Source organism: Delphinapterus leucas, chromosome 8 (assembly GCF_059928025.1).
Source record: "Delphinapterus leucas isolate spDelLeu-1000000601 "Yukka" chromosome 8, BTC_Dleu_Yukka2, whole genome shotgun sequence".
NCBI lineage: Eukaryota > Metazoa > Chordata > Mammalia > Artiodactyla > Monodontidae > Delphinapterus > Delphinapterus leucas.
In genome coordinates, this window is record NC_143136.1 from 3,626,931 (window position 1) to 3,643,825 (window position 16,895).

Genomic DNA, 16,895 nt, shown 5'->3' on the forward strand with positions numbered 1-16,895 from the left:
CCCATCACAGGCTCTGCATCCCCAGCGCGTCTTAGAAGAGCAGAAGGAATCATCCGCTCAGCCCCTGACGGGCTCACGGCTGCTCAGAGGTGCTGAGGACACAGCCCAGCAGTGCCGCCCTGGGGGGCAGGCAGGCTTCTCTGGGCCGATGGGTGCTTCTCACCCCTCACACTTTAGCAAATGAGGGGTGCCCAGCGCGGGGAAGCAGAGGCGGGAGGGGGTCTCCAGAGAGCTCCATCATCTTTAGATTAAAGAGCAGAGTTTATTCCGAATCCTTCCCTCATAATGGTTTCCATCCTTTAAACGTACTGTGTAGGGAATATTCAACACTGGAGAGTATTCACTGAGCTCAGTCAACGAGACATATAAAATTTTCTCATAAAAAGATGCCTACAGTCCCCGGGGGCCAGCTGTGCAGACCAGCCAGCGTGGTTCTCAGAGACCCTGTCACTCTCCAAGGGGCTCCAGCCAACATCACCGCCCGCCCCGCCCCTCCCCTCCCTCCTGCTGCCCTTCTGTCAACCTGTCCAGAAACCCCGGGGATTACTTTGCTTGTCTTTATCACCAAAAATAAGTTAAAAAATAAGTGAAAGCAGAAGCAGACACCAATAAAAAACAAGGCTCACGGCTGGCTATAAACAAAAGCAAGGAAGTTCACAGAGGAAAGCCAGAGGGGGTTTGCTTCCCTGAAAGGTGCAAAGGCTGTTTCCGGGGGACACTAGTGCCCTCACGACCACGTGCCCAGAGGACGCTGGCCGGATGTCCAGGCAGGGCTGGAGGTCCAGGAAGGCCTCTCTGCAGGCCCCGCTCCCCTGCGGCTTTCTCTGGGGTCTCCTATGGAGAGACCTGTGCCGAGAGCACACTGCTGCTTGGTGCTCAGTGATCTCAGAGGCTGCGGGACATGGTGGAGGCAGGCGGCTCTTCGTGCTCCTGCCCCGCGGAGTGATGGAGAGCCTGAGATTCTCAGGAAATCAGAATCCGAGCCTCCAGCATCAAGGAGGGCGGGGCTGGGGGAAGACTTACTTTGCTTCCAACGGGCTGGGCCTGGGCCCCTGTGTCCTGTTCTCTGTCCTCATCCGTGTGCTTGCTGTCTCCACTTCTCCCTCCGGGGCCTGGCTCAGGCCCACCTGCAATGGACGCCTGCATGACTCCACCAGGACAAGACCATCCGTCCATCCGCCCACCGACCCCTCCATCTGCTGTGAAGCGACCAGGCAAGGCCCTCGACTGGCCTCCCAAAGACCTATCTGAGCATCAGTTAGAGCTGGTCTGAATCACAGCAGAAAACGAACACTCTGCATCAACTTCACCGATGGTCAGCTTCACTGACTGCTTCCTAAGCGGCGTGTGGGTGAAGCAGGCCTGGAGCTAAGTCACCTCTTCCCAAACTAACCTCTTCACTTTCAGTCTCATCCCACTTGCTTCTCAGCCCCGGGCCTCCCTCCCCTCCCTTCTCTGCCCCCCCAGGACGCCCTTTTCACCTGAGCCTCCAGGTCTGTCCCCCGACCCCCAGCACAGCCTCACTCTTCCCTCTTTCCCCCCAGTCACACTGGCCTGGCCGGTGTTGTTCCCTCAGGTCACTACACAAGAGTGATGGAGTGCATTCTGGGGTTTTAGTCTGGAAGCCCCATGGATCATCCGCCTTCCTTGGGGGCCAGGGGCACCCCGGCATCCTTGTGAGCACAAAAGACTTACTGTTGACGTCAGGTGAGCTCAGCACTTGGTCAGGTAAACCTATAGCCGAAGAAAAGCGCTCAGCAAAGACCCCAGCGGCCCTCACCAGCTACACCCCTGCGTTAGGCCCTGCCTGGACCAGCTTTTGAAACATTAACTTGAATCACTTCTTCTTCTTTTTTACGTTTGACTACTTCGTTTTAAAGGTACGACTTTCCCGATTTTGTGCTCTTTCCGTGTGCCCTTTCTTGGTGTGCTGCATTCACAGGTACCAGCGGGGAGAATGCAGCCCCTGGACCATCACCCCACCCGAGACCTGCCTCACTGGGTCCGCAGCAGCGGCTGCAATCAGATTTTTTGTTGCCCCCCAGTGCCACCTCCTGGCCCTCGGTGGTGACAGTTCTGAAACTGGCTGCTTCTGGGTGGCACTGGTTCCCAGCTCTGCACCCTGGCTGGGCGCCAGAATCCCCGTGACCTTTTACCTAACGCAGATTCCTGAGCCCACCCCAGTCCCTAGAAATCAGAACCTCCCGGGGCCAGGACCAGGTCCTCAGCGTTGTGATGTGGCCTGTGGTTTCCCACCGTGAACGGGGCCTCTGGCGTTGAGATTCTCAGACACTTCGGTGTGGCTTTTCCCGTGCTACCTGTGGTTCCCACAACTGAGTGCTGCGGCGGCGGTGAAACCACACTCCTGCTGCAGGAAGATCCCTCAGCTGCCTCCCGGCCGGCCGAACAGACACGGGGTCGCGGGTGCATGCGGCTGTGGGATTTACTGATAGGCTCCAACCGAGACAGAAATATCGGCCACGATCCTGGTGAGGATCCTGGTGAGGAGGTGGGGAAAACTCCCGAAGCATAGGGTGACGGTGCCCCCCGCCCCACCGTGTCACCAGGACACTCCTAGTGACGCCAGCTGTCTCAGCACAGTTATCAGGAGAGCCACTTTTACAAACGTCCTGGTTTCGATGATTTATCACATGCCCCCTGCACCCCCGGCCCAAGGAAGCCCCCTACCCAAGGAAGCCCCCTACCCCTGTGGTCTGTTGCTCCAGGTGCCAAAAGCCATCACAGGTGAGGAAGCCTCTCGGTGGTCTGTCCTAAATTCAACAGTGTGCTAAGATTGCTCAGAAACACCTGTGCCAGGCCCAGTGAGTGTGCCAATGCCCTGAGGGTGGCTATGCCTACCTCCTGCATCTGCCTATCAACGTAGGGCTTTACAGGGCCCGAGACACAAGTAAGGCGCCTCTCCAGGAGGCCTGGGGGAGACGCCCGGGCTGGCGCCCAGTGAGGACACCCCCAATCCCAGAAGCACCGCCTCCGCTCGGGACGTGCAGGAGCTCCAGACCCCGGGGCATTCTCCTCGGTGCCCCAGATGGAGACGGTCAAGACACCGAGCCCCCAGATACTGGCCTGACAGGCTGTCACAGCCCGAAGGCCTGGCCAGGTGTTGGCAGAGCCTGGGACTCAGGTGACAGGGACAAGGCAAGAGCTTCCCGAAAACACCGCTCAGTTCTCTCCGTTGAAGTTCAGGAGACACTTCTAAGCTCAGGCAATCTCACGTCCTTCCCCCGACATATCCCTCTACCCCAATGGCTTCAAGGTGGACAACACAGGTGAGCACAGGTTTAGTGTAAGAACACCATCTGGACCTCAAGTTCTTCATGGAATAAATACTTGGATTCAAAATATTAAAACAAACGATTGAGCTACAGCCCATCTCTTATGTCTTGATGATCTCATCGGACTCACGGGGAATGTTTGCTGAAAAGACAGAGTCTGGGCCCCGTACTGGATGCCTGGGGAAGAGGCTCACTCCTTACCTGCTCCCTGCAGCCTCCCGCAGAGGGACCGCGCTACCTGGGCCCCCCCGGAGTGCTGGAAGCGGGCTCTCACATGCCTGTAGTACCACTCCAGGGAGCCCCTCTTCACCAGCCTGCAGAGACACAGAGCTCAGGCCCGGGCGGGGCGGCACACACCCCCGTGTCCTGGAAGGGGCAGGCCGGGCCCCCCGCCGGCAGGGCCACTTGATCTCCAGGTCCCGGCTCACCTGGCCAGGTGGCAGGGGTCGCAGAGCCAGCCCTGCTCCTCCGGGTTGTGGCCGCAGCCTTTGCAGGTGAAGAGGCCGCAGTCCAGGCATTGCCTCTTGGGGGTCTCGAGGAGCCGGTAGGGCTGCAGGCAGCGGGCGCAGTGGGTGCTACTCAGGTGGGCCGTGTCCGAAAGCAGCTCCCTCTTGGAGTTTTCCTTCTTAATCTTGCCTTTCAAACCCCTGAATCGGAAACAAGAAAATATCGGATGCCTTGTTTCTGCAACAGGCTTTAAATTCAAGGGCACGCACGTGCGCACGTGCACACACACACACACACACACACAGACTCTCAGATGCAGATAACAGTGACCCAAAGTCAGGTAGCACCATGACTTTCTTTCATTGCTAAAGGGCTGCGAACCATACAGGTTCAGAATCACAGGAGGGAGCAGGCCCACAACTGCCCTCACCACCTCACGTAACTCAGTATAGCGGGAAGAGGGTGCACAGAGGTCCTGGACCCCAGGTTGGTTCCCCAGCTCTGACCCTGAACCCGGAGCTCTTCTGATGTAGAGCCCAGAGCTTGGAGACTGTATAGCTGGATGAGTGTGGACCCGTGGCCACTAGCACCCAGTGTCCAAGTTCCGTCGGACCAGACGGGGTTGGTGGCTCTGGGAAACCAGCAGGGATGGGGCCCGGTGAGGTCCTGAGGGTGCAGCTTGGTTGGGCCACACAGTTATCTAGAGCCAATCTGTGGCCCAGTTTAATTGTTTAGCAGGAGATTAGAGGAGAAAAATCCAAGAGGTTCCTGGACCAGTCAGAGCAGCAGCAGGAAGAGCCATAGAGGATGGAGCAGGACGGTGGGCAGACGGTGGGCCAGGCTGACGCTCTCTTCTGTGAGGCCCAGGTCAGCCACACCTGCTCTGCCACCCTGGCCTGAGTTAAGGGCCCTGAGCTGAGGGTGACACCAGGTAAGTGGAGGTCAGGTCGGCACCCTACAGTAAGAGTTGAGAAGCTGAACCCACACAGCCAAGAAAAAAAGCCCAGTGGTGGCAGGAATCTAGGAAGAATACTGTCATCCACTGACTACAGGCTAGGTAAAGCTGCACTGACAAGGTAGAGAAAGTGTCTTCCTTAAACCGCAGAGCACCTGGGGCCAGGTGGAAAGGGCCTAGTGTCCTCCACGTCCACTCTTGGTGTATCTGCTTCAGCCAGAAAGCCTAAAGGCCACCCCTTGGCTGGGCAGGGCCTTGTCCAGCTTGTCTCCCAGCATGGATCCCCCATTCTCCATCCAGGTAGAGCCGGACCCCCAGAAAGAAAGATGAGGACGTGTAGAGGTACACTGCATCCCAGGATGTGAAGTCCTCTTAAATAAGAGCCCGCGAGAGTCCTGGGGTGGCGGCTGGAAACTTTCAGGTGTTGAATTTGGGGGAACAGATAATGATACTCTGCTTCAGATTCCTTTTTTGTGAATATATTCATTTGTAATATATATTATTTAAAATACATTTAATTTAAATTTTTAAAAATTAAAAAAATTTTGTTGGAGTATTGTTTTGTCCATCTTTTTTTTCTTTTTTCGGTACGTGGGCCTCTCACTGTTGTGGCCTCTCCCGTTGCGGAGCACAGGCTCCGGACGCGCAGGCTCAGCGGCTATGGCTCACGGGCCCAGCCGCCCCGCGGCATGTGGGATCTTCCCGGACCGGGGCACGAACCCGCGTCCCCCGCGTTGGCAGGCGGACTCTCAACCACCGCGCCACCAGGGCAGCCCTGGAGTATTGCTGATGTACACTGCTGTGTTAGTTTCTGCTGTACGCACACAGTGAATCAGTTCTACACGCACGTGTATCCACTCTTTCTTAGATTCTTTTCCCATAGAGGTCATTATAGAGTATTGAGCAGAGTTCCCTGTGCTCTACAGTAGGTCCTTACATTAGTATCTATTTTATATGTAGTAGTGTGTATATGTCAATCACAATCTCCCAAGTTATCCCCCCTACCTCTCCCCGCTAACCATAAGTTTGTTTTCTACATCTGTGACTCTGCTTCAGATTCTTTAAAACACAACTTCTCTTCTTCACAGCTGGAAAACAGGAGGGAGGGAAGAGGGGACCCTGCATGGGTCCAGCAGAGTTAACACCAGATGCCTGCCAACCAGAGGGCACATCAATGGACCTGGAGGATCGTGAGGGGCCAGAGCCATCCTGCTTATCGCAATCACAGGGTCGACCAGATGTCCCTGCACTGCAGGCAGGGACAAGCCCAACATGCAGCTACAAGTTAAGGTCACCTTCAGGAATAAAAGATGCCCTGAATGTGATTTACTACACAGTAGTAGTAAACAGAGGAAGACTTGAAACTAGTCTTCCTGTGTGTGTGCTGAGTGGGCATAAAAGAGAGGAGCAGGAGGTAAGAAGAAGCCAGGCTGAGGTGGAAAGACCACAGGCTATGTTCACGGAGGTGGAGAAGACTGGGCTAAAGTGAAGATGGAAAGGAACTGAGGTGGGCAATGGGGAGGGAAACGGGCAGAACATCAAGTCCAGGGATTCGGAGCAGTGGTTCTAAAGGTGTGGTCCAGGGACCTACAGGGGTACCTGAGACCCTTTGACAGGGCCCACAAGGTCAAAACTCTTCTCATAATAACACTAAGGTAGTATTTGTGCTTTTTGCTCTTTGACCCCCGCACCGGTGGTGCAAAAGCTATGGTGGGTGAAAGTTCTGGGGCCTCAGCACAGATCAAGCCAGAGGTACAGAGTGTACCCACGGTCAATCTGCTCTCTGCCGGAAAAGAAAAGAAAGGAAAGCATGTCTTGATGAAGTGCGTCTTTGATTAAAAGTGTGTCAAGTGACAGTATTTGTTGCCATTGACAAAACTCAAGCTTTCAAGCTCAAAGACTTTTGGAAAACTTTTATGTCTCTGCTGACTTGGGCCGGACAGTTTTCATCACTGAGCGGTTTCTGATAAGATCAGCAGTGATTTGATTTTTGGGGTTCTGTATAATGAAATGTGTCAACATTTGGAAAGTCTGCATAGGTGTCACAAAATCATGCATGGACAGAAGATTAACTTCAAGTGCAAGATGGACCAATGGATTTTCATGAAACAGGAAAGGTAAAGTTCACTGACATGGTTTCAGATTCCACATTGTAACTTCCTTTAAGAAATGACCAGTCATAGGGTTTTCATGTATTATCAAAACAATGTCCATAATTATGTGAGAAAGCTACTAAAACACTCCTGCTTTTTCCTACTACATATCTGTGTGAGGCTAGATTTTCTTCCAACACCTCAGACAAAACAACATATTACAACACATTGAACGCAGAAGAAATATCAGAATTCAGCTATCTCCGATTATGCCAGACATTAAAGGGATTTTCAAAAAATACAGAACAATACAATTTTCCTCACTCATGTTTTTATTTTGGAAAAAAGTTATTTTTCATAAAAATTTTATGTTGTAAGGGGTTTACTGTTGTTTTAAATAAATGAATGACTATTTTTAAAATGCCCAGTTTTAATTTTTGATGGGATAAATATTGACATCTATAACCCAGCTAAACAAAAGCTCCTTGGGGTTCTCAGTAATTTAAGAACATAAAGGGTCCCTCAGACCAAAATGTTTGAGAACTGCTGATTTGGAAGCCATACATTTACTCTCCTAGAATGCAAAGAAAAGGGCTGAGGAGACAGAAGTGCGGAGAGAAGATGATGGCCAAGGCAGAGAACAGCAAACACCTGACGGGTAATAAGGCACACCTTGGAGATATTGTGGGTTCAGTTCCAGGCCACCGCAACAAAATGAATATTGCAATAAAGGGAGTCGCAGGAATTTCTTGGTTCCCCAGGGCAAATAAAAGTTATGTTTACACTATACTGAAGTCTATTAAGTGTGCAATAACATTATGTTTGAAAAAAGAATGCACATACCTTAATTAAAATATTTTCTCGTTAAAAATTGCTAACCTTCTTCTGAGTCATATTCTTTTTGCGGGTGGAGGGTCCTGCCTCTGTGCTGGTGGCTGCTGACTGATCAGGGTGGTGGGTGTTGAAGGCTAGGGCGGCGGCAGTGATTTCCTAAAATAAGACAACAATGAAGTTCGCTGCATGGACTCTTCGTTTCGTGAACAATTGCTCTGCAGCATGCAACGCTGTTTGATAGCAATTTACCCACAGTAGAACTTCTTTCAAAATTGGAGTCAATTCTGTCAAATCCTGTTGCTGCGTTATCAACTCAGTTTATGGAATATTCTAAATCCTTTGTTATCATTTCAACCATCTTCACACCATCTTCACCAGGAGTAGATCCATCTCAAGAAACTGCTTTCTTTGCTCATCCATGAGAAGCAACTCCTCATCTGTTCAAGTTGTATCATGAGATCGCAGCAATTCAGTCACATCTGGAGCCCCACTTCTAATTCTAGTTTTCTCACTGTGTCCACCACATCTGCAGTTACTTCTTCCACTGGAGTCTTGAACCCCTCAAAGTCATCCGTTGAGAGTTGGAATCAACTTCTTACAGACTCCTGTGAATGTTGATATTTGGACCTCTTTCCGTGAATCATGGATGTTCTTCATGGCATCTAGAATGACAAATCCTTTCCAAGGTGTTTTCAATTTACTTTCCCCACATTCATCAGAGGAATCACTGTCTCTGGCAGCTACGGCCTCATGAAAGGCATTTCTTAAAGAATAAGACTTAGAAGCCAAAATTACTCCTCAATCCATGGGCTGCAGAATGGATGTGTCTTAGCAGCACAAAAACAATATTAATCTCATTGTCCATCTCCATCAGAGATCTTGGGTGACCAGGTACATTGTCAATGAGCAGTATTATTATTATTTTTTTTTGCGGTACACGGGCCTCTCACTGCTGTGGCCTCTCCCGTTGCGGAGCACAGGCTCCGGACACGCAGGCTCAGTGGCCATGGCACACGGGCCCAGCCGCTCCGCGGCATGTGGGATCTTCCCGGACCGGGGCACGAACCCGTGTCCCCTGCATCGGCAGGCGGACTCTCAACCACTGCGCCACCAGGGAAGCCCAGCAGTATTATTTTGAAAGGAATCTTTTCCTGAGCAGTAGGTCTCATCAGTGAGCTTAAAATATTCAGTAAACCGTATTGTAAACAGATGTGCTGTCATCTAGGCTTTGTTGTTCCATTTACAGAGCACAGGAAGAGTAGATTTATCATAGTTCTTCAGGACCCTAGGGTTTTCAAAATGGTAAATGAGCCCTGCCTTCAACTTAAAGTCACCAGCTGCATTAGCCCCTAACAAGAGAGTCAGCCTGACTTTTGAAGCTTTGAAGCCAGGTATTGACTTCTCCTCTCAAGCTACGGAAGTCCTAGATGGCACCCAAAATCAAGGTGTTGGTGGGAATGGGATTCTTCCTGGAGGCTCAGGGCGAAGGTCTGTGCCCTTGCTTTCCCAGCTTCTAAAGGGCAACTGTATTCACTGGCTCACGGCCCCTTCTTCCATCTCAGAGCCAGCAATGGCGGGTTGAGTCCTTCTCACCATGAATCACTCTTACGTTGCCCTGTGTCCCCCCTCCTTCCATCTGTCAGGCCCCTTGTGGCTCACCTGGATAACCCAGGACTGTCTCCCTGTGTCCAGGCCCTGATCAGCATCCTTCCACCTATCAGGCCCCTTGTGGCCACACTGGCCCACCTGGATTACCCAGGATTGTCTCCCCATGCTGAGGCCCTGATTGGCACCCTTAATTGCATCTGCAATCTTAATTCCCCTTTGCCAGGTAGCCCAGTATACTCACAGATTCGGGGTATTAGGACATGGGCATCTTTGGGGGCTCATTATTCTGCCATGGTTCTGAGGGGAAAATGTGTGAGCAGAGATCTCACTCCCAGCTGAGAGATTCCCAAATATAAAATCCCCCCCCACCATGCCATTCCTGAGAAAACAATGTGAAGATGTGCTCCAGAGGACTGAAAATCGAATCTCAAGTATGACCCTTAAGAATGAGGTGAAAGGACCAATGAGTCACAGAATTGAGACAAAAGTATTAAAAGTACATCAACCAAACTAAAGTGTCAGAGAGAATTGCTGAAAGAGGACAAACATAATGTAATAAGAACTGAAGAGCAATTACATGATCTAAGGTCCTGATTATATGAGTTAAGTATCAGGAATTATTAGACACTTGCTAAAGTTCTTTGAGGTCTTCTGAAGAGAATGAGCAAATGATGACAAAAGGGACAAAGAGGAAATACGTGGTGATGTGTGAACGACAGCCCACTGAGGGAGGCTCACAGGAATCTCACAGGTGAACCCAGACCACAGTTAATCTCCAGGCTGCGCTGGCGGCTGACTTCCTGTTTCAGCCCCTGTGTTTTCAATCCTGGAGTTGCCTGTCTGTGGTGCCAGGTGGCCCAGCAAAGGGTGACCTCAAATTCCTTATTATTTATTTTTAAAGCAAGTCATGGTTTGCAAACCACGTGTCACACCGGGAGCTCTTTCGTGGGTAATCTCAGGCATTCAGGTCTGTTTGCAAAGATTGCAAATCCACATCACCACCTGTTTGCCTTTCTGGGGAAGGTCCGCACCCTAATATTTGACTTGCGGGCTGTGCCCTTGAAAACAGGGTGTTCTATTTAAGTAAACTTGGGGCCTCACCCAGCGACATGAGTCACCCATGCATTCTCATTTATCCCTTTCCTATGTAAACTTTGGGATTTTTTTCTAATTTGGAAAACTTCTTTATCTTTCTGATTTTAAGACACTCTTTAGAGATCAAAGATGTGAATCACTGCCATTTCTGTTAAAACTGTTTCTTCTAGGGGCTTCCCTGGTGGCGCAGTGGTTGAGAGTCCGCCTGCCAATGCAGGGGACACGGGTTCGTGCCCCGGTCCGGGAAGATCCCACATGCCATGGAGCGGCTGGGCCCGTGAGCCATGGCCGCTGAGCCTGCACGTCCGGAGCCTGTGCTCCGCAACGGGAGAGGCCACAACAGTGAGAGGCCTGCATACTGCAAAACAAAACAAAACAAAACTTTTTCTTCTAATTTTTAAAAAATTAAACATTTCCCTTTTAAATTCAGATGTACATATTTAGTCAATACTTATCAGTATTTTGTGTTGTGATGTCTACCTGTGTTGTCATATGTAGGCTTTTCCACTCCAAGATTATGTACATATTTACTTATATTTTCTTCCAATAATTTTCAGTTTCATGTTTTACATTTTTAATATATCAGTTATAAGTCTAACTGAGGTCAAACTCCCTCCTCCAGCCCTGCACTCATGGTCAGCTATTCCAACACTTAACTTTAACTAAGTCTTCCCTCTTTTACTGATATGAAATGTTACCATTGCACTAGATATTGTTATACATACTTGGTTGCATTTTAGGACTTTCATGTTGTTTCACTGATTATCTACATCTGTGAAAGGGGTAGCTGCCAGAACAGACCAGTGGAACATGAGGCAGATGTAAGGATGTGCAGCCCTTGAGTGTGCCAGAGTTTAGCAGGGTGTCAGGGACAAAGGAAAGGCTTTCTGTGTTTTTTCGTTGGTTTGTTCTTGCTTTTATTTTTTTTGTTCCAATATGGCGACTGATCCTACTGACATTCCAAGTAGGAGCTAGAGGGCAGAGAGGGAGTAACTGAGGCAGCTCCATGCTCTAGGAGCTGGGAGCAGACAGGAAAGGGCCAGAGCACAAGTAAGGGCCAGGAGAGGGAACACAGGGTGGGCATGAACACAGGTAAGAATGGGGGCAGCATGGGGGGAGGTTACACCTGGTATCCGTGAGCTTTCTGTGAGGAACTGGGTGAGCTCACTGCGGCAGTGACCGGGGTCTGGAGGAGAGTGAAGGCTTAAGGAATTGCCTAAGAATTTTTGTGCATCTTTGGGTTTTGGATTCTCCGGAGTGCAGCACTGTGTTGATGGGAAGCCAGGAATAACATCACACCGCGTACGGTAAACACCCCACTCCCGAGTCCCTGGTCACACATGCTGACTTCAGGGAGAGACTTATATCTGCCTGGGGCTAAATCAAAGGTCAGATGGTTTCCCCCTTCCTTCTCCTCAAATTCCCGAAATAGCCTGTGAGAAAAGCCATTTGGAAGCTCCACAAGGCACCTGCCACTCAGCAGCTAGACCCCCAGGGACATCCTCCTGGTCAGTTCAGAGGGTAGCTGTCCACACGGTCTCCCCACAGCCCCAGTCCCTGGAACGAGCGTGTTCTGTTTGAAATGTCCCTTTAAGAGGCTCATGGGGAAGATGCACCAAGATGCTCCAGCCTTTGCACTTCACCACCGGATGGCCTCCATCTTCCCCATGGGGCTGTGAGAAGTCCTCTGCACAGGGCAGGAGGTTAGGCCTGGCCGAGGGGTCAGAGGCTTTCATGTCATGGAGATGGTCTACTGGGCATGCGGGCATTAGTGCTGGGGACCTGGGCCAGCTCGCTGGTCACACACTTTTTGACAGCAGAAGCCAAAGAGGTGCTGGTCCTACCCCACAGGAGGAGGTGCCGGAGCCCTCACCCAGGCCCCATCCCAGCATCCTTTACAGGGTGATGCTCCCACATGGGGAGAAAAACTGAGCAGCAATCCATCAAACATACATTTCTGTTAACTTTGTAAACACTAAAGGAAACGTATTCCTTTTTTTGTTTGATTGTTTCCTAACTGGTATATTTGGTGAATTGGCTGTTTAGCAAATCGCCTCTCCGGTAAATGTGCTGCTGGTGAACTGACCTTGAGCCCACACACTATGTCCACTTGACGTGTATTCAGGACAGGAAAGTTCCTTCCAAGTAATGCATGTGTTTGTTTCTTGGTTTCACGGTTTCCCCCCTATTAACTTTGTTCTGTCAATGACCTCGGTAGGTGTTTTGAGCTGGGCCATCCATTTGGCATCTTTCAGAGTGTGTCAATGACATCAAAAACTCATCTGATTGCTATACATCTGAAACCAACACAACCTTGTAAATCAACTATATCTCAATAAAAATTAAAAAACAAACAAACAAAAAACTCATCTGAACAACCCCTGAGCAGCTCAGTTTGTTAAGGTCACCCACTTAGTTGTCACCTGAGGGCCAGTTTCTCCATTCAGCCCATTGTTGGTTCATAGATTAGAGAATCAGGAACTGGGAGAAAATATGAGGACTCCAAGGAATCGTGGAGAAACCAGACGTGTGACAGAGAATGGGATACTGTGGCTGCAGGAAATGGACGATTAATGTTGAAACTGGTGAAATGCACAGATTAACACTGAGAGGAGATTGGGAAGGAGGGGGTTTATTATTTTTAAACTGTCTTCGGTTTCACTGTAGACTGCTGGTATTTTAGCCAACTTGCTCTGCAGAAACAATCTCAGTGTCCAGAACCCAAAGGTCTTTATTCGGAGCTTGTTTCCGCCACGCCCTTCCTAAGTCTCAGCACCCACCCGAGCAGAACCTGAACCCACACCCCGTGTGTCCTGGCCTCAGAACCACATGCCTTGGCCCTGCTCCCAGGGGTCACGGGGACCCTGGGGATAAGGCTTGTCACAGGCAGAGGCGGCTTCACCTCTTGTCGCACAGTTAACCAATACCACAGTGAACAAGAGACAGAAACATCAAAAAATAAAACCCACAAAATACCCTTCACTAAGCCCCCGCTGTTTACACGACTCTTCCCAAGTGTGTCACCAGGAGCCTGTGTCTGCACAGGAAGCACCAATCATGGGAAGGCTACTGGGGCTCCAGCATCCTTGCCTTGACTCTGATGTGGATTCTCTGAACCACCACCTCTCCGAACTAGAGCATTTCCAGGGACCATGTCCTGCGCTATTGTATTTAATAAGCTCACCATCTAATTGCACACGGAAGGCCAAGAAGACACAGCAGAGCAGCCGATCTGAAGGCTGCTTGAGCAGAAGGCCTCAGGCACTTCCGAACAAGGACATCACCCTGACCGTAACCGACTGGCCGGGGACCTGACCTGACCCATAGGCCCCCCAGAAGTGGAGGCAACACAACCGGATCCTTAGGAGACTTCCTTTCCCAGCAGTAACTGGAGGTTACCTGGGCGTGTCTCCCTTTTACGGTGTGAAATGACTAGAGGAACATGGAAAATAAAGAGGAAGGGTGTCAGGAGGGCATCCCCTGTAGACAAGAAAGACAGGAATTTCTGCAAAACCACCCGAGCTCTGCCTGGACGGAGGGAGGGGCTGACCCACTCAAGGGTCTCCCTGGAGGGCTGGGTTCCCCTCCCCTCTGACTGATCTGCGATTCTATATACGTATTGAATGGGAGGGTCTAAGCTGTCATTGAAAATAAAAGTACATCAACTATACTTCAATTAAAAAAATAAATTAAAAAAATAAAAAAATAAAAGTGACAACAGCTGGGCTGCCTGGAGAGGCTGTGATCCCCAGAGCAAAGGCCAGGTGGGCTCTGTCGCTGAGAGCCTGTGGCCCTGGGCCCCGGGTACAGCCTCCAGGTCACGGCTGAAGCAGAGGGAGGAGACGAGGGGTGGGGCGGGCCCGATCAGCACGAGGACGCTGGCCAAGGTCAGCTCTGGGCCCCAGTCCTGGGGTCGCAGGGGGCTGAGTCAGGGCCCTAGACACCAGTGGGGAGAAAGCGCCTTCATAATGAAAACCCGGGGGCGGGGGTGACCTGCAGCCCAAGACAGAGCGGAGGGTGGAGAGCTCCACAGAGGGGCAGCAGGAAGCCTTGCGGTCCTGGTCCGACGCCTCCCCGCCATCGAGAGAGGTGCTGGGCTCCCCTGAACTTGTTTCACTTAACAGTTTGTCTGTTTGTGTGGACTCTGCTCTGTGTCGGGACCCAGAGACTCCCACCGCTGCTCCTTCTGTCTCCGCTGGGGTCCGTCTTTCTCTCTGTGTCCTCCCTCCAGGGTGGTCTCCTCCAGACCCATGGCTTTAAACACTGGGGCAGCTAAGTAATGATCCCTCTACCCCAAAAACGTTGTATGTCCTGGTTCTTAGAACCTGGGACTGTGTCTCCTTACAGGGCAAGAGGGACCTGCAGGTGTGATTAAGTTAAGGGTTGTGAGTTGGTGATGGGATTAGCTGGGTGGGCTCAGCGTGATCGTGAGATCCTTCTAGGCAAAACAGGAGGGCAGGAGAGTCAGAGAGATGCGACGACAGAAGCAGAGGTCAGAAAGACAGAGACTGGAAGACAGCAGGCTGACGGCCTCGAAGAGGCAGGAGGGGCAGAAGCCAAGGAGCGTGGGCGCCTCGAGACGGCGGCAGAGGCAAGGGACCCTCCGGAAGGCAGGCAGCCCCGCCCACGCCTTGGCTTCTGGACTCTAGAGCCGCGAGGGATTTGTGTGCTTTAAGCCACCGAGTCTGGAATGATTCCAGCAGCCACAGCATCTGTAGGTGGATGCGCCCTCAGTCCTGTCTCTGCTGGGTTCCAGCCCCGTGGGTGTGGGGCTTCCCTGGCCACTTCGTGTCTAACAGGCAACCCAGTGTCATCAGGTCTGACCCGTGTCCTGGTTTCCTCCACACCTGCTCCACCCTCGCCTTCCCCAGGTGAGATGACGACACCTCCATGCCCCAGTTACTCAGGCCATGGCTCTGGAGTGACCCTGACCTTGACGCCTCCCATACTCCACACCCCACATCCAACCCGTGGGCAAACCTGCAGGTGCCCCCTTCAAAGCTCATCTGACCACCTCTCCGTAGCCCACCGCCTGCAGAGCAGAAGCCGGGTCTTGTTACTCCCCTGCCCGAAGGCCTGCAGCCACGCGGGGAAAGGCCCAAGTTCTGCCCGGGTCCTCAGCCCCCCGACGGTCTGCTCCCCATCATGGCTCTAACCTCCTCTTGGTGCTCCGCCACCAGGGGCCTTTCAGGCATTTCCTTGGCTACCTCCCCCCCCCCCCCCCCGCCGAGTCTTTATACAATGTCTCCTTCGCAATAGGCCTACCAACCCACAAAAGTCACCAAGACAACAGGGAGCCCGGGGGACAGCTAAGCCTTGGAGGTCTGGTGGAGGAACATGCAAGGGCAGAGGGGGAGTAAGCAGCGCCGGGTGGGTTTTAGCCCACGGGGAGAGACATGCAAAATGGTGCTGGGGTCTCCATGCTGAGGATAAGGTGCCCCCAACACTGCTGCGAAGAGGCAGAAGTCAGCCTTTGTCCTAAATGCCCTTGCTCCCAGCTTCTGGGTGTCTCAGGCCAGCGTCAAGGCTTTCCCTATTCATCACCTTTAGCTCTTTTATTCGTGCAATGCCATGCCCTAAGCATCACCCCACTTAGGAGAGAATGTCACCCTGGGGTTGGATCAAGTTGAACTAAACCTATTCAGGGAATATCTGGCTCTCAGGAGCAAAGTCAGATCTCCTTGTTTTAATTAGGAAGAAACTTAATTAAAGTTTCTTAAGGCCAGAAAGCAGAATGTTTCCTGGCGCCCGGCTTCCGGCCAGTGTCCTGTACCCGAGCTCCTGCTGTCTGTCCACTCAGAGGGCCGCGAGGTGACAGCCCCTCCGGAGGCCACCAGGGCTGCACTGCAGGGGCCCAGCCACACACACTCACTCTAGTCTCTCCTCTTCTTTCCTTCGAAGGTCAAAGTCCCGTTGAACCACTTCCCAGACGTGCTTGGCCTCTTCATCCGTGAGCGTGGAAAGATCCAGTTTTTTCCCCATCTCTGCTTCTCGTCGGGGTCACACCTGCAATAACACAGGACCACAGTGTTCAGCCCAGGAAGCCCGCGTGCGGATGCCGGCCAATTCACAAAGAAGAGGCAACACAGCAAGTGCTGATTTCCCAGCAGTTGGAACCTGGGTTAAATGGTTTTAGAAAACAGGCAAATGGGTGTCTGGAAATGTGTGCAGTCGAAATAAACGAACCCATGCGTACAATCCCCACACCCCAGGAGTCAGGCTTCAGATGACGTTATGCCCTTTCCGAGGACACTGAAGACCCCAATCAATGCCAAGAGGACAAAGGAAGGAAAATCCGAATGTCAAAAAGCAAGAGAAGGAGAGCTTTACCACCTTGCTCGCTACGCAGTGTGCTCTGCAGGCCAGCAGCAGCTCCCAGAGCCTGTGAGACATGCAGACTCCCAGGCCCTGCCCCAGCCCTCCTGACTCAGAATCTGCACCCTAACGAGATCTTCTGACGACACCTCCACCTGTCTCTCCCTCCCCCATCACGCCTGCCCCTTGAGTATTCCTTCACACCTAACAGCTGGTGACATCACATATCGCGATGACGGCGACTTCTCCCTGGCA

At 51.7% G+C, this 16,895-nt stretch overlaps 1 protein-coding gene across 1 annotated transcript in view; it reads right to left on the bottom strand.

Annotated features, from left to right (window-relative positions):
• The window catches only part of MLPH (melanophilin), a 38,433-nt gene extending 21,847 nt beyond the window's left edge, over nt 1–16,586 (bottom strand). Inside the window, exons 1-5 of the mRNA XM_089916072.1 lie at nt 16,198–16,586; nt 3,722–3,940; nt 3,495–3,607; nt 1,696–1,734; nt 1,024–1,148 (exon numbers count right to left, since the gene is read on the bottom strand). Coding sequence (XP_089772198.1) covers nt 1,024–1,148; nt 1,696–1,734; nt 3,495–3,607; nt 3,722–3,940; nt 16,198–16,307 — 606 coding nt within the window. The 5' untranslated portion in view covers nt 16,308–16,586. The remainder of the gene's footprint in view (nt 1–1,023; nt 1,149–1,695; nt 1,735–3,494; nt 3,608–3,721; nt 3,941–16,197) is intronic.
• Nucleotides 16,587–16,895: the final 309 nt, after the last annotated feature.